The sequence below is a fragment of the Chelonoidis abingdonii genome, chromosome 11 (assembly GCF_003597395.2).
Source record: "Chelonoidis abingdonii isolate Lonesome George chromosome 11, CheloAbing_2.0, whole genome shotgun sequence".
NCBI lineage: Eukaryota > Metazoa > Chordata > Testudines > Testudinidae > Chelonoidis > Chelonoidis abingdonii.
In genome coordinates this window covers 1475447-1495706 of record NC_133779.1, presented here as the reverse complement: position 1 = coordinate 1495706, position 20260 = coordinate 1475447, and the positions used below count along the sequence as shown (strand labels likewise).

The window sequence follows — 20260 nt, the reverse complement described above, 5'->3', positions numbered from 1 at the left end:
CCCCACCCCTCAGCCCAGGGAGGAGGGAGGAGCAGGGATCAGAAATCCCCCTCCCCACCCACCCCAAGCCACACCCAGCCAGGCCCCAGCCCCACGCCAGGGGTGGGTACAGTGCATGGCACAAGCAGGGCAGGATGGCAGAGAATCTGGGGCAGGGTGTATGAAGGAGATTTCTATTTCCAGCCTGCTGCTCCAGGGGGACGACACTGCTGCAGCAGCTCTGCAGCAGCCCCCAAATCCAAGGGGGAGCAGCAGTGGGGGAGGGAGGAAAACAGGAGACAGGAACATTCCCAAGTGCCCCCACCAAGCTGGACACTGGAGGGAACCTCCCCTTTGCCCCCAGGGCACCCCTGGTGGCTGCCCCCCCAGCCAAAAGGGACTCACTTTTCAAGCCAGGCAGGTGGACAGCTGGCCTGCACCAGCGAGAAGCCAAAGCAGCTGCAAACAGCCCCCGCCCCACTCAAGAGATCCACTCTTCCTGCTTCCTCCCCAGGGAAAGACGGGGGCCACCAAGTTTGCTGCAGGGTGGCTTTATTTTGGAGTGGCTGCAGGCGGAGGGTAGTGAGGGCAAAGCTACAAGGAGCTGCCCCAGGACCAAAGTCCCTAAGGCGAGAGGGGGGTGTTGTTGTTACAGCAAAAGGAAATTCACTCCTGCCCCCAGGGCTCTGGAACAACAGCAGGACCTGGGCCAAGCGCTGGAGCCACGGTGCCCAGGAGGGGGTGCTGGGAGCCAAGCGAGGCTGGCAGCGGGGGCCGAGGCAGGACTCACTGGCAGGAGAAATCCCATTGCTGGAAGGGAAGAGAGTACAGGGATCAGACATGGCCAAGGGACGGTGGGGGGGACAAGCTGAGGTGGGGCTGGGAGCCAGGACTCCTGGGTTCTCTTCTCAGCTCTGGGAGGGGAATGGGGACTAGTGGGTAGAGCTGGGGGGCCAGGACTCCTGGGTTCTCTCCCCAGCTTTGGGAGGGGAATGGGTAGAGCTGGGGGAGCAGGACTCCTGGGTTCTCTCCCCAGCTTTGGGAGGGGAATGGGTAGAGCTGGGGGAGCAGGACTCCTGGGTTCTCTGTCCCCAGCTCTGCCATCCCCACAGTCTCTCCCCCCGTTCTTCAGGGGCTCAGTGCCCGTAAGGCCATGGAGCAAGATGCCAGCCGTAGCCCAGGCCAGCTCAAACTCCGCGTGCCGTGGTCTCGTGAGTGGTGGCAGCTCCCCGTGGCCTCCCACACCTATAATCTTGGGTGCCCACCGGCTGCAGTTTCGGGCTACTCACACTCGGTTTTGAACCTCTGCACCTTCCCCAGCTTGAAGGTTACTGGGCTCTCCTGGACCACGCTGCTGGGAAAGAAACCAGGCGGCTAGGGTGCTCCCCCATAATAATCCGCCTGTACCTGCAAGGAGAGGCAGATTTGGGAGGGTTAGGCTGGGGGTGCCAAGACCCCTGACATCAGCCCTCCCCCTCCCCTCGACAGAACTGCAGCCTAGGGCAGGGCACAACTCCCCCTCCTCCATGGACCCCCCCCGTCCTGCTCGGGAACCAACCCCCTAGGACCTGAGACCCAGCAAACCGTCACACAGGAGCCCACCAGCCTGCCAGAGGCGGCACCGGGCTGAGATGGGAACAGCAGGGCTGGAACTGGCTTGACCTGGTGATTTTGGGAAAATGTGGGGGGTCAGGCCCAGCCCTCTGCGTGGCCCTGGCTCCTGCTCGCACCGGGGCATGATGCCCAGCTGTAGGGGCTGATGCCGCCCAGCCAGAGCCAAGGGAGCCGTTTTCTAGAGCGCCAGCGCCCGCCTCCAGCGACTCACAGCTGCCGCCCCAGAACAGGCCGGCCACGGCCCTTTCAAGCTTGGAGAAGACGTAGAAACGAACCCTGCCCGCGCTGTGATTGGGGGATGAAGCGGCAGTCGGGAGCGATTGTTAATTCCTCACGGCCACCGCAACGGAGATTGGATCTGGGGGGGGAAGAGGGGAGACAGAGGGTCCATTCCCCTAGGCCCAGGCACTGCACTTCCACATCACCCCCTCCCTATAGAGGCCCTGCCCTGCCCACACTGCATGGCCCTTCACCTGGCCCGCCCTGTCCACCCTCGGGCACAGCCTGCCCCAGCACCCGCCCCCCTGCCTGCCCCGTGCACCCCTAGGCACAGCCCTGCCCCCCAGCACGCCCCCCATGCAGCCGTGCCACCACTCAGGGCACAGCCTGCCCCCGCACCCCCCCTGCTGCCCCGTTGCCACCCCTCAGGGCACAGCCCTTGCCCCAGCACCGCCCCCCATGCATCCCGTGCCACCCCTCAGGGCACAGCCCTTGCCCCCAGCACCGCCCCTGCAGGCCCCGTGCCACCCCTCGGCACAGCCCTGCCCCCGCACCGCCCCCATGCAGCCCCATGCCACCCTCAGGCGCACAGCCTTGCCCCCCCAGCCCGCCCCCCATGTAGCCCCTCGGCCTTGGCACTGCCCCCAGCCTCCCCCCCCCGGGCACACTCACGGCTGCAGTCAGTGTCCGCACACAGCTTCTTCTCCGCCAGCTTGCCCAGCTGCTGGCCCCCCTGCAGCAGCCCCAGCAGGGCGCCCAGCAGAGCGGCCTGGGCCCAGAGCCGGGTGTTAGCCATGGTGGGCGAAATGCAGCCACCCCAGGCTGATTGTCCACGCAGGGAGGGCAGCTTGGCCCAGCTGTGTTTCTAGTCACCGCCCTGAGCCATTTTTGGAGATCCCGGAGCAGGTACCCCATTGGGCAGAGAGTATGGGCCGATTCATTCGGCAGGGGGCCCTTGGCAGTGCTGGGCCTTGCCTGGCACTAGGGGGGGCCCTTCCCTGAGTGGACGCTGAGCCCCAGGCAGCGCTGGGGGGGTCATGCTGCTGATGAGTGACCCTGAAACCTGTCGAAGGGAATGTGCTGCCAGGAGCAGGGGGCACTGTGCTGCTGCAGGTACCAGGTTTTGGACAGAATGTCGCCTGGCGTCCTGACAATTCCAGCTCCCCCGGCCCCCAGCCCAGACACCAGTAGGGGCAATGCCATTCTCTGGCCTTGTGGCTCTCCCAGGATGGGGCTGGTTGCCTCCAACTGCATAGTGCTGCTGCTACACGGCCCACCCCAGAGGTGGCTGCATGTCCACAACAGACAAGGAGTCTTCAGGCCAGGCCACACAAAGAGCGAGAGCGGAGGGGAGACAGAATCCCGTCAACAGCTTCAAATTCTCTGCCCCCTTCCGCTCCGCTTTTTAAATAATCCAGCGCCACAAACACAAGCCAGGAGCAAGGGCGAGCGGGGCGGCTGCTGACGCAGGGGCCGGCTCTCGGGTAACATACTGGCCCCATTGTCCACATCTCTCTACAGCGGAGGCTCACAGAAGGAGCAGGACCCCACAGAGAAGGGGCTGAGGGGCACTGTCAAAGCTCTCCCACCAGCCCCGTGTCAGAGGGGAAGCCAGGAGGGGAGTCCCCTGAAGCCCCCCAGTTCAGAAGCTCCTTGTGGCAGCGGTGACATCCCACTGAGCCAGATGGCACCAGGTCACTACGTGGCACAGGTACTAGTTCCCGCCAGCGCCAGCATCCTGGGCTCTGAGCTCATGCTCTGCGACTCAACACATTAGACCCAGCCCTGCTGAGGGGCTGCTGGGAACCACCTGACCCCCCAGCACCTGCAGGGCTCCTCTCAGCCAGCCAGGGGGTGAACAGACTAGCTCTGAAGCCAATGGAGGAGGTAGGCAGCCATCTCTGGGGGGCAGAGGGGGCACCCTGGTAGTCAAAACCCAGCCACTGGTGATTCCTCTCCACCCTGGGGGCACAACCCCTCCCAGGCACCCACTTCACGGTGTTCTCTCCCAGCATGCAGTGCTCCATCCAGCAGTGCATCCTGGGATCTCCAGGCTCTACGTTATAGAAGGCAGGGCAATCTGCTCAGACCAGACAAGCGCCCCCCCAAGACTTCTCGGATTTTGGTGGGGTAAGCCCAGAATTCACCACTTTCACAATCACTGGGCTGGGAATAATTCTCTTCAGCTCCTGCCAATGCCCTGCCCCTGCCGGGGGCATGGCTCAGAGCCATCTCTCAGGACACGGGTTTAACGGAATGAGACTCCCCCGTAGAGAATCCGCCCAGTCGATTTCACCCCACCCCACCTGGGATCCCAGCAAGGAATGGGCCAGCCGTGTCACAGGGAGGTCACAAAGGAGCTTTTATTACAGAACAGAGAGCGCCAGGTGCAATGTCTGAGCAGCAGACTCTGGGTACAATGCTTCAGAAGGGTTTTAGCTGCCTCCAGCCACCCCCACCCCCACACCAACCATCCCACCACGAACCAGCTCCAGGCTCGTTGCAGACACAGGGATCACCAGCTGGTGGCGCTCCAGAGTCACCTACCCACTCTGAGCAGCAAGGTGGCGTGGCGTGCAGGGGGGATGCTTCCCCGCCGGCAGTTCACAAGGCTCTGGGGAATGGGGGAGTTTGGGGCTGGAAATCCAGCTGGCCCTGAGGATGGACTTACCTTCCAGGGAACTGGTAAAAACAGGGGGGAACCGGTAAAAACAGGGGGGAACCAGGTTCAGAACAGACACTAACTGGGGCAGTGGGGAGGGGCAGTTCTGGGCCTGGGTTGGGGGGCTTCACTTCTTGGCAAAGGAAATCTTCATAGCATTGCTCTGTGTGATCTTGAAGCCCTGGAGGGCGTCGCGGGCGGCTCCAGCCTGCACCTCGTTATCAAACTCCACAAAAGCGATGTCGTGCCGCCCAGGCACCAGCCGCACCTCCTTGAACCCCGGGAACCTGGTGGGGGCAGGACCCGACTGTTAGAGGGGACAGGCCCCCAGATCACTCTGGCACCCGCCCCCCTCCGTTGGCCTCCCAAGCACCATGCTCTGCGCTCTCCCAGAGCGCCCACTTCCACCAAGGTTTGGCACCCCCCACCCTGGGACCGTCAGCTCCCCACTCGGCCCTCCCAGCTCCCTCAGGGCCCACACTCACTGATTGAAGAGCATGGACAGCATCAGCTCGTTGGTCTCCTCGGGCAGGTTGGTAAGGAAGAGGATGTGATTGGGAGGGTTCTCAGAGAGCTGCGAGGGAGAGTGCGAGCAGGGGTCAGGATGGGAGCAGACACTACGAGCGCCACCTGGACAGGAAGGCTGAGAACCCTGCAGGGCGGCTCCAGCCAGACGCACACAGCAGAGGCAGCACCCAGGTCAGGCCACCCTCCCTCCCCCTGCCAGGGCGAGTGCCCCCTGCTCTCCATGCAGGGGAGTCCCCTGGGACTCAGCATCTCTGGCTTCTCAGCCAAGGCGAGCAACAAGCCGGGGAGAGACGGAGAGAGGGGAGACTTACCCCTCACGGAGGTGTCCCACACAAGCTCACGAGTTCTTTTCCTCTCCGCACTGGAACCGGTACCTTGGAGGGGAAAGGCCCTGTTCCCCCAAGCCCCACGCCCAGAGGGAGCTTTGCCCCCACACAGCTGAGTCCAATCAGACATGGCCATTGCTACCTGCTGCCGGAAAGGAGCCGAAACCAGGCCAAGCTCTGTCATACTCACCGGCTGGGTAGGTGGCATCTGGCCAGGCATCATCTGCTGAGGGGGCATGGCCCCTGGCGCGATTCCTCCAGGAGTCATGCCAGGTGGGGGGATCATACCCGGAGGGGGCATGTATGGAGGCTGGCCTGCCATGTGGTGCATCATGCGGGGGGCCTGGTTCATTGGCGGCATTCCCTATACGGGGGAGAGAGAGCCCAGCTTCACAACACGATCCTGGGCGCTGACCTGCCCCGGAGTCCTCGGGGGCTGCCTGGGCACAGTCCTGGCATTCACATCAGAGCCCGCCGCTGGCCGCAGAAGCTAACCACAGCCAGCTGGGCCAGCAGACTCAGGCCGACTCCTGAGAGCAGCCCCAGACAAACCATGCTGGCTGCACTAGGAAAGGCTCCCTCAGGCCCCGAGCTCCGGCTGCCAACCAGCCCCTGCCCTGGGGCAGCAGCCCAGGCAGAGACGCTGCTCACGTTACTTACAGGGACAGCTCCTTGCACTGCAGCTGCCACCGGAGCAGCTGCCCCAGGCATTTGTTTCTTGACGACGGGCGTCTCAGGGCCTTTAGGCTTCCTCTTCTCCCGCTTGCGGTCACGCTCCACGTAGGTGCCTTTCATTTTTGAGATGATGTCGGAGTCTGACTTGGCATACTGGATCCTCTGGGGGTGAAGAGAGCTCATCAGGGGGAGCCCGGCTGAGCAGCGGCTCGGGCAGTTCCAACAGCTCCCGTCAGTTGGCCTCCCCCAGCTCAGGGCGGCACGCAGCACTCACCATCGGCTTGTCGTAGAAGGGGAACCCCTGCATGGACCTCAAGGCATTGGTGGCGCTGCTGATCTCCTTGAAGATGACAAAGGCTTGTCCCCTCATCTTCAGGCTCCGGGACACCAGGATATCCAGGATCTGGCCAAACTGGGAGAAGATGGCGTACAAGGATTTCTTCAGCTCTAGGAGAGAGAGCTGGAGCATTAGGTACACGGAGCAGAGAGACACGGAGCTTTGCCACTACGAGGAGCTGGACGCAGAGTGGGTGACTCCTGCGGCCTCGGACAGAGGCGCTCAGCCCCCCTGCCAGACAGCGGGAGTCACTTTTATCCCTCCAAAGCCCCCAGTCCTCCTCGGCCAGACAGCAACAAGCGAACAGGAGTGGGGGCTGAGAGAGCGAGTCCTCCAGACACTCCCTGGCTTCCCCCCAAAGTGCTGGGCGCCAGCACAAGCCCCTCAGCCCAGCCACCCTCATCGCCAGCTCCAGACAGGAACTCGCTCACCATCCTTCTTGATCTTCTCATTGAGGTTGTTGATGTAGATGGTGTGATTGGGGCGGGTTTCCGGGACGGCCATCGTCCTCGGCACTTACACCACAGCAGGGTCTAAGGAGAAGAGACGGGAGACGGTAAATCGAGGTGAGCGCACAGGGGGGAACCGGCTGCAGGCTCCCAATACCACTGGGGGTCATGGCCTCAGAAGATGCCCAGCGTGCGCTTCCAGGGCTCAGGGCTGGTCCAGGCGCGGGGGTTAATCCCACCCCAGAGCGCCCGCAGCCCCACACGGTGCCTCAGCAGGCAGCAAAGCCAGACGCCACATTCAGGGGAGGCAGCTCGTGGTGAGGGTCTGGGGCCAAGACCCTATGGGGGGGGCAGCAGCCTAGGCTCTAGGGCACAGACCCCCCAGCCCCAGGGGAGCCCCCCAGCTGGTCCCCCCAGCTCCTGCCACGGGCTCCCAGCCTGGCCATGGGGCCCCCCAGGGAAGAGAGAATGGGCCCCGCCCCCACCCCCAGGGGTGCCAAGCCCCACCCCAGAGACAACGCCCCGCCCCCAGTGGGGAGGGGGATACAAGCTGACCCCCCCCCCGTAGGACCCGGATGTGGGAGCTCGGGGGCGGGGCCCCGCATAAGCCCCGCCCCAGGAAGGCGCCGGTATCCGCGGCCCCGCCGCGCCCCCCGCCCGGCCATACTGGGTCACACAGGCCGGGCGCTGGCTGCCCCCGGCCAGGTCCCCCGCCCGCGCGGCCCAGATGCCGCGCTCCGCGCCACGGGCCCCTACACCGATGGAGTCCGGCAAGGGGCCTATCGCCGCCCGCCATCCACAGGACCCGCTGAGAGACGACCCCGCCACCATGTCGCTTGCGAGCCAATCAACGGGGAGCGCCGTAGGACGCATGGAGCCTATAACAAGAGAGTCTCGTCCGGCCCCGGCCAATGAAAGGCCTATGGCCTCTGCGTTTGTGGCGGGCATCAAAGCAGTTGCCTTGGGCCTGTAACATGTCCAATCGAAGGCCGTTCTCACATCGTTATTTCCGGCCCCCCTAAGGCGGGGATATTGGTGGACGGCTCGGTATATCCCCGCCTCTCACGCGCAAGTTGCCGGCCATTGGCTGATTACGGAGATGTCAGTACCGCTATTATGGACATATTTGATTGCGGCAATCTTGTCACGGCGACCCGGAAGGGCGGCATGAGGGGCGGGTGGCGTGTGAATCCATTCACGTGATCGGGATTCACCTCTCGCTTGCGGCTGCTCAAGCCGGGCCGGCCGCCATTTTGGAGGGGCACGGAGCGGGCGCTAGGGCTTGGGCGGAGGCCCTGAGCGCGTCACCAGCGGCGACCGCGGCCACCTGACCTCCGACCCCGCCGGGCCACTGCCCCCACCCACGCCGCCGTTGACCCCGAGGTGACCCGCTGACGCCCGCCGAGACTGACGTTAACTTCCTTGACCTCATAACCATGTCCCAGTGACCTTGGTTCTAGTGCTGCGCCCTTTCACCTCCTGCTGCACCCCAGCCAGGTCGGGGATGGCCCCGCCCCCTCCCGCCCCCCAGCGGGGCCCTGCCCCTCCCCCTTCCCGCCCCCAGCGCGAGCTCTTGCCCCGCCCCTCCCGCCCCAAGCGGTGCTCTGCCCCCCGCGCCCTCCCGCTTCCAGCGGAGCTCCCGGCCCCGCCCACCTCCCGCCCCCCAGTCGGGGCCACTGCCCGCGCCCTCCCGCCCCCAGCGGAGGCTCTGCCCCGCCCCTCCCGCCACCAGCGTGGCCCTGCCCCGCCCCCTCCCGCCCCCCCAGTGGAGCTTGCCGCCCCCGCCCCTCTGCCCCCCCGGGGCCCTTGCCCCGCCCCCTCCCGCCCCGGCGGGGGCCCTGCCCCGCCCCCTCCCCTGCCCCGCCTCCTCCTGACCCGCGGGGCCCTCCCTCCCCCCTCCCCGGCCAGTGCCCACATGCGGGCTCGACAAGGGCAAGTTCTTCAAGGCAGCCCTGGAGCGAGCAGCCCCAGCGCCCGGCAGCAGGGACGACATCCGGGAGCTGCTGAGCCGCAGGAAATCCAGGTCGGGCCCCGGGTGGGTGACCCACCAGACGGAGCCCAGGTGCCAGGGGGCCCATGCTGCAGGGAGCGGGGTGGGGGCAGACGGGGGCGCTCTCCCCTGGCAGGCAGGGCTGACCCCAGGGCAGCCCTGGGGGGTGCTGTGGGGCTGGGGGCTCAGCAGGGGTTCGCTCCCCTCACTCAGCCCTGCCCCTAATCCTCAGGGTGGCAGTGGAGGTCTCCGTGTTGCTGGCGGTGCCCATAATTCAAAAGAGACATAAAACTTAGTTCCTAGACTCTGCTCTTTGCCTCAAGTCCGGGTGTGGTGAACCCTGGTGTCCTAGCCAGGCCCTAATGAGCTAATTCCGTTTTGCCTCCCTAAATTCCCTCTGCAGGGCCAACTGGGTACAGGACCTTGGGCCACTTCCTATCCCATAGTGGGGCATTGCCGTGTGGCCATAACACAGCCCAGAGGTAGCCGCAATCCCAGCGGCAGCTGAGGTCAGCCCTCTGCTTCGTTCTCCCAAAGCGCTCGGGAAGGAGACGAGAGCATCTCATGAATTACGAGAGGAGGAAGTGCTGGTGAGGGGGGGCTGGACAGCAAATCGCCAGTAAGTGTTTGCCTGGTTCTGTCTTCCAGCTTTAGCGGGCATTTCAAGTGGCTCCTCTACTACAGGGCGGTGCCTTCCTTAATCCAAGAGGGGCCTCAGTGAGTATTGCAACCTCTTCCTCTCTGTCAGGGCAAACGCAGCTGGAGGCGGTTTTCCCCGGGGCTGGACCCACCCAGGGGCAGGGGGAGGCGTCTCAGTCCCATGGATCTACAGCCTCCCCTGCTTGGTCCCTCCAAAGCAGTTGCCAAGAGCTCTTCTGTGCCTGGGCCTCAGGGGGAACATAGGGGAGGCCAGCCTGGGTCTGAGCAGGGAGCCAGCTGCTGTGCTATGGTAGCACCTAGGCAGCCCAGTCATGGAGCCGGGTCCTGTATAAACCTCCCAGAAGACAGTCCCCGCCCCAGAGACCCGCAGTCTAGGTCTAAGAGAAGAGCTGGCCGATGCAGACAGACAGGGAGCACGGGAATCAAGGAGGCCGTATCACTTGGTATGGCGGGCAGGGATCTGCGGTCACCAGTGGACTAACCACTGGGAAGTCTGTTGGAGGCATCCCAGCAAAGGAACGTTTCCCGGCGGGTGCAGGAGGCCGAGGAGGGAGCCCTGCGGATGTTTACGGGGAGCTCTGCCCAAGCAGCAGGCAAGAGCATAAAGGGCCAGGGGAAGGTTACTTACCGCGTTGGAGGGAAAAGGATCGTGAGCAGGTAGCACAAGGGCGGACGAGTTGGTCTAAACCTAACGTCCAACTCGGGATCTGCCTTTAAAAACCCCAGACTTGGCCTTTTCCATCTCAAACAGGTTCCCCTAGGCAAAGCAGGAGCTCCCTCGAATCCCAGCCTGCGGGGGGCGCAGCCTCAGCGAGCCGCACCCTCCCCTGGAGGAATGAAGGCCTTCATGGAGCTAGCATCTGTGGCAAACGGCCCGTTTGGAAGCCTGATCTCCTGGGTGGGCCAGGCCCTTCGGTCTCACCCGGTTACCGATATGCTGAGCCCAGCGAGTTGCGTTGGAGCAAAGCATTTCAGTCCTCAGAGCTAAGACTGAGGTGCCACCGCTGCCCCAGGTCCCTGTGGTGGCAGGGAATCGACTCAGTGAGATGTGCCCAGATGAGCCCAGCCGGTGACCCGCGCCCCAGGCTGCAGGGGGAAGAGGCCTAAGGACACGGGAACCCAGGGAAGCCTTCCAAGGCTTGCAGAGAAATACCCGTCTCCGAACCCAGCACTCTTGGAGGGGGTCTGGCCGAGCTCAGCCCGTAGGACCCAGGCTCCCTGCAATGTCTCTTCTCTCTCTCCCCCGCTAGGTGCGGGCTGGTGGCACTGTGGATGGCAGGCTCCCTCCTCAGCCTGTCCCAGGACGTCTCCCTGGAGAGGATCGTGCAGGTGGCGCTGGAGAGAGGCTACACTGCCCAAGGGGAGATGTTCTCAGGTCGGTGACTGGTCGCCATCGCCCGTGGCACATTGGGGGTTAAAAACTCTCTCCTTGCACTAGGCCACAGGTGCTGGGCAGGGCGCCAGGGGGAGCCTCCAGACCCCGCTCTGCATTGTGACTGCGTGAAGAAGCGCCCAGAGGTGGTACGTAGCGCAGGGCACGAGGGCTTTACTCCTGCCTTGCTGGAGTTCAGTCTCGCCCCTAGAGCGTTGCTGGGGACTGGACCCCTTCCTGGAAGGGCTCGATGCAGGGGGAGCTGGGTGCCGTGGAATAGCCCGGGCGGGACAGGAGGTCAGACTAGATGGTCTACCCTTCCAGCCTTATTCTCTGAACCCTGCTTTCTGCACGGCAGCAGCTCCCACCTCTGTTCCCCTAGCAGGATTAGTTTGCTTGAAAACTTGCAAGCTCCTTGATTTAGGGGAAAAACCCCCGCAGCGGGGCTGTTCGTCTTCCACGAGGAGCAAGCGCTTGGAGGTTTCTGTCCAAGGCAGAAGGTTCCTCTGGAAGCTGGGGCAGGCAGCGGGAGCGTCGCTAATGCCGGCCCTGAGTAGTCAGAGATCGTGAGCATATGCCGAGCACTTGGGGCCAGGAATTCACCTTTGGAGCCTTCCCAGCTTTTCTCCATGGCCAGCAGGGCTGGGCACTTGTATTTCCAATGAAAGATGAGGATTTTGTGGAATCCCAGGACTCCAGGAGGTGGAGCTTTGTCAGGAAAAACCCCAGCTATCATTGGGCTGCTGATAAAATCCTGAGTGCAGGCCCCAGTGAGCCCAGCCTGTATAAATGCCATGGGGCCAGGGGCCAGCATTATGTGTTCTCTCTGATTCATCGAGTCTCAGGCTGGCAGGGACCATCAGGATCAGCTGGTCCGACCTCCCGTAGAACGTGGCCCTTCCCTGAATTCGCTTCCGTGTGAACAGGAGCTTTCCAAAAACCCCCCATCTTGATTTGAACAGCTCCAGTGCTGGGGAACCCGCCGCAGCCCTCGGGAAATCATTCCAGCAGTTCCTTCCCCTCCCTGTTACAAACCTGTGCCCATTTCCTGCCTGAATGTGTCCAGCTTCACCTCCCAGCTGCTGGGTCGTGTCAGCCCTTTGCTAGGCTGCAGAGTCCTTGGTTATCCCCATGTGGCTCACGTCCCCCCGGCAGTGTGTTTTCGGAGCGCTGCTTAGGGGAGCAGGAAGCCGGGGCCATGGCCCGAGGTCAGGCTGTTCTGCTGGGGGTGGCCCTCGGGGCAGCCTGAATTCCTGTCCCTGTCCATCCCAGCGGCTGACATGGCCCAGCTGGCCGAGGAGCTGTTCCAGTGCCGGGCCGAGCTGCTCTCCGAAGGTCTGGAGGGAGAGAACCGGGACAGGATCCTTCGCCATCTGACCGCTGGCTGCCCGCTGCTACTGCCGTATCCTTGCCATGCCCAGTGACCCCATGAGGTCCGCACCGCAGCCTGCATGCTTGGGCGGGGCTGGTGCAGTTCTGATATCCCTGTAGAACGGGCCTGGGGGTGTCATTTTAGAGGCAGATGCGGCCACTTCTGGGGTGGGACGTGGCCTCATCTCTCATGTCTCCTCTTCCTGGCTGCAGTGCAAGGAGATGAATGTAGGGCAGGTGCCTTCTCCTCCCAGTGGTTAAATGCCCTACCCACGCCTACCCCCGTGTCCAGCCAGTCTGAGGCAGCCGTTGCGGTGGCTTCCAGAGCCCACAGGTTTGGACAGCAGCAGATTTAATGCTCCAGCCCCTCTCTAGTTGGAGAAGTTTAGCAACCCCATGTGTGCCCAGTCAGCACCTGGTGGGGAGGGCAGTTCTCCAGGGGCAGGAGCTGGGTGCCTAGAGCTGGGGCAGCCTGCGCTCCCCCCGTGTCCCTTCCTCGCCAGCCGGTCCACCACAGCCCCCTTGGCAAACCTTAACGGCCATCCCAGCTACGACGAGGATTCCAACCACGAGCCCTGCAGGAGACGTGGCTACAAAGCTCACTGGGCCGTCATCTCAGGTACGTCCCAGCAGCACGGGCTGGGGACGGCTTCTGGGGCTGCGGCGAACAGGGCTTGGGCCCCTCCTGCCCAGGCCATTTGTCCTGTTCCTGGGCAGCTCCCTGCAGCCACTGCGACCTGCCCCGGTCCACCCCCAAACTTCCCCATGAAAGGGCCTGGGGCTCCCAGCATCCTAAGGCTGGGGTGTGGGGACAGTCCCACTCAGAGCTGGGCTTCCTGTGCCCCCCCTTGGCACAGGAGGGCGAGTAGGCCTGGCTGCATTTCCCAGGCTTGTCACAAGGGTACGGCAGCTGGCTGGGCACAGGGACCCATCAGGGGGCTGCCCCCGCACTGGACCGTGATCCCAGGGGCGGGATGGAGCTGCCCTGCAGAGACTGGCTGGCTCCTCTCCCCCTGCAGGACTCCTGCTGGGCATCAGGGCCGGCGCCCTCAGCCCGGCCTGTCAGGAGGATGGGGAGATCTCCGGCCTCTTCCACCCCGGCCCGGCCTGCCCCCTGCCCGCCCCGGAGGACGTGCTGGAGATCTACCTGCTCTCCAAGCAGGGCAAGAGCTGGCGCCCCCAGCTGTGGAGCTACCGGCACGCGCATGAGAGCAACGGCCAGCTGACCGACTTCTGCCCCAAGCGGGCAGGTGACGGCAAGGTCTACGTAGTGCCCGCAGGAGGCGTGAGGGCGGGGCTCTGCGGCAAGACTGTGCTGCTGCACCCACTAACCGCACACAGCGCCATGCCCCAGCCAGCTGGGCCACCCCTTGCTGCCGAGCACTAGGAGCCACTGGAGCACCGGGCGGAGGAGACGCCCTGCAGCCCTTGGACCCACCCATGCTACGAGGGACAGCAGGGCCTAGTGGGTGGAGCACTGATCTGGGACTCTAGGGGGCCTGGCTCTTCCACTCTTCCCTGCTCCGTGCCTCAGTTTCCCCTCTTCAAAATGGGGCCGATGATCCAGCCCTCCTTTGCAGAGCGCTTGGAGTCAGAGCGGTGCATGGGGAGGGGCAGGTCACACCATACTCAGACCCACTGAGGAGAGAGACACTGGGGTTAAAGTGCCGGGTGCGGCCCTGGTCCCTTTTTCCTGTGCCGCAGGAAGCCCTGATGCCCGCCTGGCTGTGGCCGTGGGGGAGGTGCAGCCACTTCGGAGCTGCTGCTCTTACCCAGTGACTCTTTTCAGACTGTCCCAGATTCCTGCTTTGAGGCCATGGCGCCAGGAAACGGCAGGTACTTGTGGCCGGCTCCGAAAATAACTTCACGCTTCCTGTCTGCCACCCGCCACTGTTAGCGCTTGAGAGCAGGGACTGGCTCTCAGTCGGGGTCTGGGCAGCGCCCGGCCCGGCGGGGCCCCGATCCTGGCCGGGGTCAGTGGGTGGCACCCAGCCCAATGGTCTCGGCTCTCTAGAGCTGCTGTCATACAGCGAACTTGGGAACTTCGACTCGCGCCAGCAGCGTGCATTAAAGACAAAGGCTGTTTGGTTTCCACACCGGCAGGTTCTGTTTATTGTGACAGTTCCGGCCCCAGAGGCCTGGCCGTGTGCCCGTCTCCATAGGGGTGGCAGAGCCCCACGCAGAGGAATGGGCCAGGGACAAAGCTCGGTCCCGAGAACGTCCTGCCTGCGTGCAGGGAGGTCAGGAGCATCCCTCGCTCCACTGGCTGGAGGGGCTCCACTACTACTGGGGGACCTGTTCAGAACCCCCCCTTCCCCCCCAGGAGCTGACCCGCTCACAGCCTTGGGCAGCAAGGTCGTGTGGGTTGGGTGCTGCCTCCTGGGTTCCAGTCCCAGCTCTGCCACTGACCCTGGGCAAGCCTCTGCCCTGCTCTGTGCCTCGGTTTCCCCTCCCACCCTTTGTCTGGACCGTGAGCTCTTTGGCGCAGGGACTTCTCTTCCAGGGTGCGTGCAGCACCTGGCACCACAGGGCCCAGATCTCGGCTGGGGACTCTGAGTGCTGCTCTCAGTTCTGCTGCGGGGCCCTGGGCTGGCCGGGAATAGCCAGCAGAGACTAGCACCCATGGCAGCTGCTCTCCGAGTTTGGAACCAAAGCCTCAGAGCCGGTGGCTCAGCTGGGCAGCTGCATTTCCAGCGCTTGGCCTGTGCCCTGCCCTGTGACCCAGCGCTATTGAGAGCAGCCAGAGCCCCAGGCGGCTGGATTTGGAAGGGCCCGTCCCCCCTGGGTCCTGTGCAGCACTTTAGTGACTGGAGCGAATGCCTGGCTGGCTACACGCTGCGCTCCTGGACCCGAGCCAGAGGGGAGCAGGATGGTCCCCTGAACCGCACCCACCTGTCCCGTCCCCCCCCCCCCCATGAGTTCTAGGTGAGGAGTCTGTGCTCAGCAAGACGAACCAGCAGGGCTGCAGATCTGAGCGTCTCAGGCAGCTACTGGCAGTGCTGGTGGGCCTAATGGAGCCAGGCTCTGAATCCTGCCTTGAAACCGCTCCCCAGACGGCCAGCTTGGAGCGGGCCGGTGGGGAGACTCCCAGGGCTTGGTCTGCCCGTGAATGCTACCACAGACGCGCAAGTGCTCAGGAAACGAGGCACGAGAGCGCGGCAGAGCAGGGGGAAACGAGGCCCTCACTCGGCCTTGGACTAGGTGCGCACACATGCACCCGCGCCCCAGCCAGAGCCTGCCAGAGAGGTGGCCTGGCCTCGACACGCCAGCACCTGCGTGCAGGCAAGAGCCCGGGCAAGCCACAGCTGGCTAGAACCACACAAAGCTGCCAGGGAGGTGGCCCGTGGCTGGCCATGCCAGCACCCTGCGCAGGGAAGAGCCCGTGGCGACCCACAGCTGGCTAGAACCACACAAAGCTGCCAGGGGAGGTGGCCCGCGGCTGGCGGTGCCAGCACCTGCGCGCAGGCGAGAGCCTGTGGCAAGCCTACAGCTGGCTCGGAGAACCACACAAATGCCAGGGAGGTGCGCGCGCTGGCCATGCCACGCCGTAGCGCGCCAGCGAGAGCCGTGCAAGCCACAGCTGGGCTAGAACCACACAAAGCTGCCAGGGAAGTGGCCGCGGCTGGCCATGCACACCTGCGCGCAGGGCGAGCCGTGGCAAGCCCACAGCTGGGCTAGAACCACAAAAGCTGCCAGGGAGTGCCGTGCGCGGTGCCAGCTCCCTGCACGCAGGCGAGAGCGCGTGGCGAGCCTACAGCTGGGCTAGGAAACCACACAAGCCAGGGAGGTGGCCGCGCTGCCATGCCAGCACCTGCGCGCAGGTGAGAGCCTGTGGCAAGCCAAGGCTGGGCTGAGACACACAAAGCTGGCAGGGGAGGCCCGCTCGCAGGTGAGATCCAGGTGCGAGCCAGGAGAACCACACAAAGCTGCAGTGAGGGGCCGTGCTGGCCGTGCCAGCTCCGCATGCAGGCAAGAGCCGGGGCGAGCCCAGGCTTGGCTAGGAGAACCACACAAAGCTGGCAGAGGAGTGGCGTCCGTTGGTTCTCAAAGGCCGAGACCCTTTAAGACAGCCCCACTTCCAGCAGGCTCACCCCAGCTCTCAGCCGCAGGAAACCCCCCCAGGTGAGATAGACTCCACAGCAACCGAGCTCCCCACCGCACACCGAAGCTTCACATAACTTGGGGTTCTCATTCCAGGGGCGGTGGAGGCCTTGCCACACCGAAGAAGTGCAGGGGTGGAAATTGCCGGCCGCATCTGACCTCCAGCAGGCCACAAAGCTCGAGAGATGGGCGAGAAACCTGCAGCTGCAGCTGGGGTCACCTGCTGCCAGAAGGGTCACGCCAGAGCCCAAGCCGCTGCCCACACCAGGCCAGTCGCTTTGCCAAAAAGTCTTTTCAAGTGCCTTGATTACCATCCCATGAATCGTACGGGCACTCCTGCAGACCAGGTCCCTGGAGCAGCCTGGGGGTGGGCTGGCTCTGTACCAGCAGGGGCAGAAGTGGGCTGGGAGGCCTCTCCCGACCGCAGCTGAAGGAAAATGGGCGTGAACAGAGAGGGCCAGAGTCCAGCCGTTCGTTCACAGCGCACTGTGGGCCTGAGTGCAGGATCCGGAGCCAGTCCCGAATGCGCGTTCCTCTCGAGTGCCCCGAAGCTCCAGCGCCAGGCCATCTCGGCTTCCAGGTTCCCAGCCTCGCTCTCCCCGGGCTGGCTGTGGAACGAACAGCTGAGGCGGAGTGCGCTGCTGCCGAGACGGATAGTTCGTCGCCCTTCGTTAGTTGGTGTAAACCGGGTCCCTGATGTCTGTTGTGACGGCCAGGCGCTGCCCATCCTATCCCTGCGTGGTCGTCTGAGCCGCTGGAAGCCGCGCCAGGCGATGGGCTGTAGCATATCTGGCTGTAATAATAAGAGGCGGAGGGCAGCACGGCATGCTCGGGTTGCACAAGCCGGGGCTGGATGTCCAGCAGGCGCCCGGCTCAGTCCTGTCCATGTGCTGAAGATGGTGATGAATGTCCAGCCCCAGAGGAGCATCCTCGTCCCCCACCCACGGCACCGATGCGTCAGCGTCGCTCCCCCGCCACGGCACGTCTTGCCGAAGTCGATCATCCAGACTTGGCCAATCCCGCGCATGGACAAAAAGCAGAGAGCTCCCACCACCTCTGGGGCAACAGAGCGCGAGGGGGCAGAGGCGGGAGCCAGACTCCTGGGTTCCTTCCCTGGGGTGCCAGTGGCCAGGAAAAGATCCCAGGGTGAGGGCAACGGCTGGGCCCCACGCAGGGAGCGCCTCCCCGCGCGGCTGGCTGCCTCCCTCAGCCGCGCCCGCAGAACCTACCTCTGGGTGTTAAGAACTCGACTGCTCCAGTGCCGCCCGCAGCTCCTTCAAGCGTCCAGGTAGTTTGTCTGGGAGGAAGGGGAGGTGTAGAACTGATCACGAAAGTGTTTTTAACGTTCACTTTAATGGATTCTGTTCACCATTCACGACACTTCCTCATGTATCTCTGTCACTGTTTGCCAATTAATCAACCCCATTTAAAACGTCTCCTCCACTTTGAAAAGCTCCCCAGCTCACTTTGCAAACCTGCGTAACTTATTTGCTATTTGTTGAGATGCGGAAAGTATGGATGGATGATGGAATCAACCTCAGCCCAGCCTGTCCTGATGAATAAGTTCAAACCACGCGGAAGATGCAGACAAGAGCCCTAACAAAGTAAATAATTCCACCCTGAAAGAAAAGGTGCAATAGAGGAAGATCAAAGCAGGTCCGAGGCGGACGTCAGCCTGCAAGTGACGGGTGATCAATCACAAACCCAGAGGCAGTGACCACAGCAGGCTATAGACTCTGGATCAAATGAAGCACAAAAAGAATGGGTGAGATGGAGACTTTGGAGGGTAACGTTCTGCTCAGCATGGAAGACATCGGTGCAGGCCCAACAGAGACCAGCTCGCTTGTGCCGGCTTTCCTGGTTACCACCACAGCACGAACCCAGCTGCAAAATCAAGCCACAAATCAAGCTATGTCCAGGATGGTAACTATGGGGGTGGTGTGTGTAATTAAGATATTAGTTAGCTTGCCCCTGAAAAGATCCCGTGTAGTTTTGCTGTACAAGGTGGCAGTGGGGTGCTGCGGGAGCCAGCAGCGCGATGGCGCTGCGGACCACCAGCTGGAGCACTAGCCAGGCCAGCCCGTCTGGGTCCTGCCAGGAGGGGAACGCGGCTGCCCCAATCTGCAAGTACGGCACAGCAATTCAACAGGGGCTGCTCCTGCAGGAGGGCGCCCTGGCGGTGCTGTGCAGGAGCGGGGCGGGGCTCAGAGGGAGCACTCAACCCTGGCAGTTGGGCTGGCCCAGGCAGCTAAAGGGTACTGGGGCAGGGAGTCTGCGGGGGCGGGTAGGGGCGTTCTCCCTGGCAGGCAGCTGGTGCTAGGGTCACTGTGGGCAGGGGCTCAGCAGGGGCGCTTTCCCCTGGCAGGCAGGGCGTGCTAGGGTCATGTGGGCAGGGAGCTGGCAGGGAGCGGGGGCGTTCCCCGGGCAGCAGGCTGGCGCTAGGGTCACTGGGGGCAGGGCTCACAGGGGGCGCTCTCCCTGCAGGTGGTGCTGGCCCCACGGCGGTGCTAGGATCGAGTGGGGCGGGCGGGCTAAGAGCACTATGGGCGCTGTGCTGCTGCACGCCGGTGAAAGAAGGTATCACAGAGTAGCAGCCGCTGGGCCGTGCCCAAGAGGTGCTGCATGTCGCGAGCAAAAGCCAACTGGGCAATTCCCCAGCCAGGCACAGCAACACCGGGAGCCAGCCCTCACAGATGTTCTGTCGCCGTCCACGAAGTCACCCAGCACCTGCACCACTGGGGGCCTTCGTGGCCCGCGGCTGGCCATGCCAGCACCCTGCGCGCAGGGCGAGAGCCCGTGGCAAGCCCACAGCTGGGCTAGAACCACACAAAGCTGCCAGGGGAAGTGGCCCGCGGCTGGCCATGCCAGCACCCTGCGCGCAGGGCGAGAGCCCGTGGCAAGCCCACAGCTGGGCTAGAACCACACAAAGCTGCCAGGGGAGGTGGCCCGTGGCTGGCGGTGCCAGCTCCCTGCACGCAGGGCGAGAGCCTGTGGCGAGCCTACAGCTGGGCTAGGAGAACCACACAAAGCTGCCAGGGGAGGTGGCCCGCGGCTGGCCATGCCAGCACCCTGCGCGCAGGGTGAGAGCCTGTGGCAAGCCCAAGGCTGGGCTAGGAGAACCACACAAAGCTGGCAGGGGAGGTGGCCCGCTCGCAGGGTGAGATCCAGGTGCGAGCCCAGGAGAACCACACAAAGCTGGCAGGTGAGGTGGCCCTTGGCTGGCCGTGCCAGCTCCCTGCATGCAGGGCAAGAGCCCGGGGCGAGCCCAAGGCTTGGCTAGGAGAACCACACAAAGCTGGCAGAGGAGGTGGCGTCCCGGTTGGTTCTCAAAGGGCCGAGACCCCTTTAAAGACAGCCCCAGCTTTCCAGCCAGGCTCACCCCAGCTCTCCAGCCGCCAGGAAAACCACCCCCAGGTGAGGATAGACTCAGCCACAGGCAACCCCTGAGCTCCCCACCGCACACGCAAGCTTCACAGTAACTTGGGGTTCTCATTTTCCGGCCATGGGGCGGTGGAGGCTCCTTGCCACAGCAGAAGAAAGTGCAGGGGGTGGAAATTGCCGGCCGCATCTGACCCTCCAGCAGGGCCACAAATGCTTCAGAGGATGGGCGAGAAACCTGCAGCTGCAGCTGGGGGTCACCCTGCTGCCCAGAAGGGTCACGCCAGAGCCCACAGCCGCCTGCCACACCAGGGCCCAGTCGCTATTGCCAAAAAGTCTTTTCAAGTGCCTTGAATTTACCATCCCATGAATCGGTAACGGGCAGCTCCCTGCAGACCAGGTCCCCTGGAGCAGCCTGGTGGTGGGGCTGGCTCTGATACCAGCAGGGGCAGGAAGTGGGGCTGGGAGGCCTCCTCCCGACCCAGCTGAAGGAAAATGGGCTGTGAACAGGAGAGGGGCCCAGAGGATCCGAGCCCCGTTCGGTTCCAGCCAGCGTCACTGCTGGGGCCTGGAGTGCAGGATCCCTGAGCCAGTGGCCC

At 63.8% G+C, this 20260-nt stretch overlaps 2 protein-coding genes across 2 annotated transcripts; one reads left to right on the top strand and one right to left on the bottom strand.

Annotated features, from left to right (window-relative positions):
• Positions 1-4150: 4150 nt before the first annotated feature.
• Positions 4151-6913, bottom strand: SNRPA (small nuclear ribonucleoprotein polypeptide A). The gene is made up of 6 exons (XM_032795642.2): positions 6772-6913; positions 6278-6450; positions 5989-6165; positions 5519-5692; positions 4960-5048; positions 4151-4761 (listed from the first exon to the last, which is right to left on the bottom strand). The coding sequence occupies exons 1-6, from the start codon at positions 6842-6844 to the stop codon at positions 4602-4604; spliced, it is 846 nt and encodes a 281-aa protein (XP_032651533.1). The 5' UTR covers positions 6845-6913; the 3' UTR covers positions 4151-4601.
• Positions 6914-8703: 1790 nt separating this feature from the next.
• On the top strand, positions 8704-14278 carry ACTMAP (actin maturation protease). Its single transcript, XM_032795643.2, has 6 exons — positions 8704-8812; positions 9428-9496; positions 10690-10814; positions 12084-12213; positions 12731-12801; positions 13202-14278. The coding sequence occupies exons 3-6, from the start codon at positions 10712-10714 to the stop codon at positions 13567-13569; spliced, it is 672 nt and encodes a 223-aa protein (XP_032651534.1). The 5' UTR covers positions 8704-8812; positions 9428-9496; positions 10690-10711; the 3' UTR covers positions 13570-14278.
• Positions 14279-20260: the final 5982 nt, after the last annotated feature.

Coding starts and splice junctions, on each gene's coding strand:
- SNRPA (XM_032795642.2), bottom strand. CDS start 6,844: ATGGCCGTCCCGGAAACCCGCCCCAATCACACCATCTACATCAACAAC. Junction 6,166..6,277: donor CCTTCTACGACAAGCCGATG/GTGAGTGCTGCG, acceptor CTTCACCCCCAG/AGGATCCAGTATGCCAAGTC. Junction 5,693..5,988: donor CAGTGCAAGGAGCTGTCCCT/GTAAGTAACGTG, acceptor TCCCCCGTATAG/GGAATGCCGCCAATGAACCA.
- ACTMAP (XM_032795643.2), top strand. CDS start 10,712: ATGGCAGGCTCCCTCCTCAGCCTGTCCCAGGACGTCTCCCTGGAGAGG. Junction 12,214..12,730: donor GGCTGCCCGCTGCTACTGCC/GTATCCTTGCCA, acceptor CGGCCATCCCAG/CTACGACGAGGATTCCAACC. Junction 12,802..13,201: donor TCACTGGGCCGTCATCTCAG/GTACGTCCCAGC, acceptor CTCCCCCTGCAG/GACTCCTGCTGGGCATCAGG.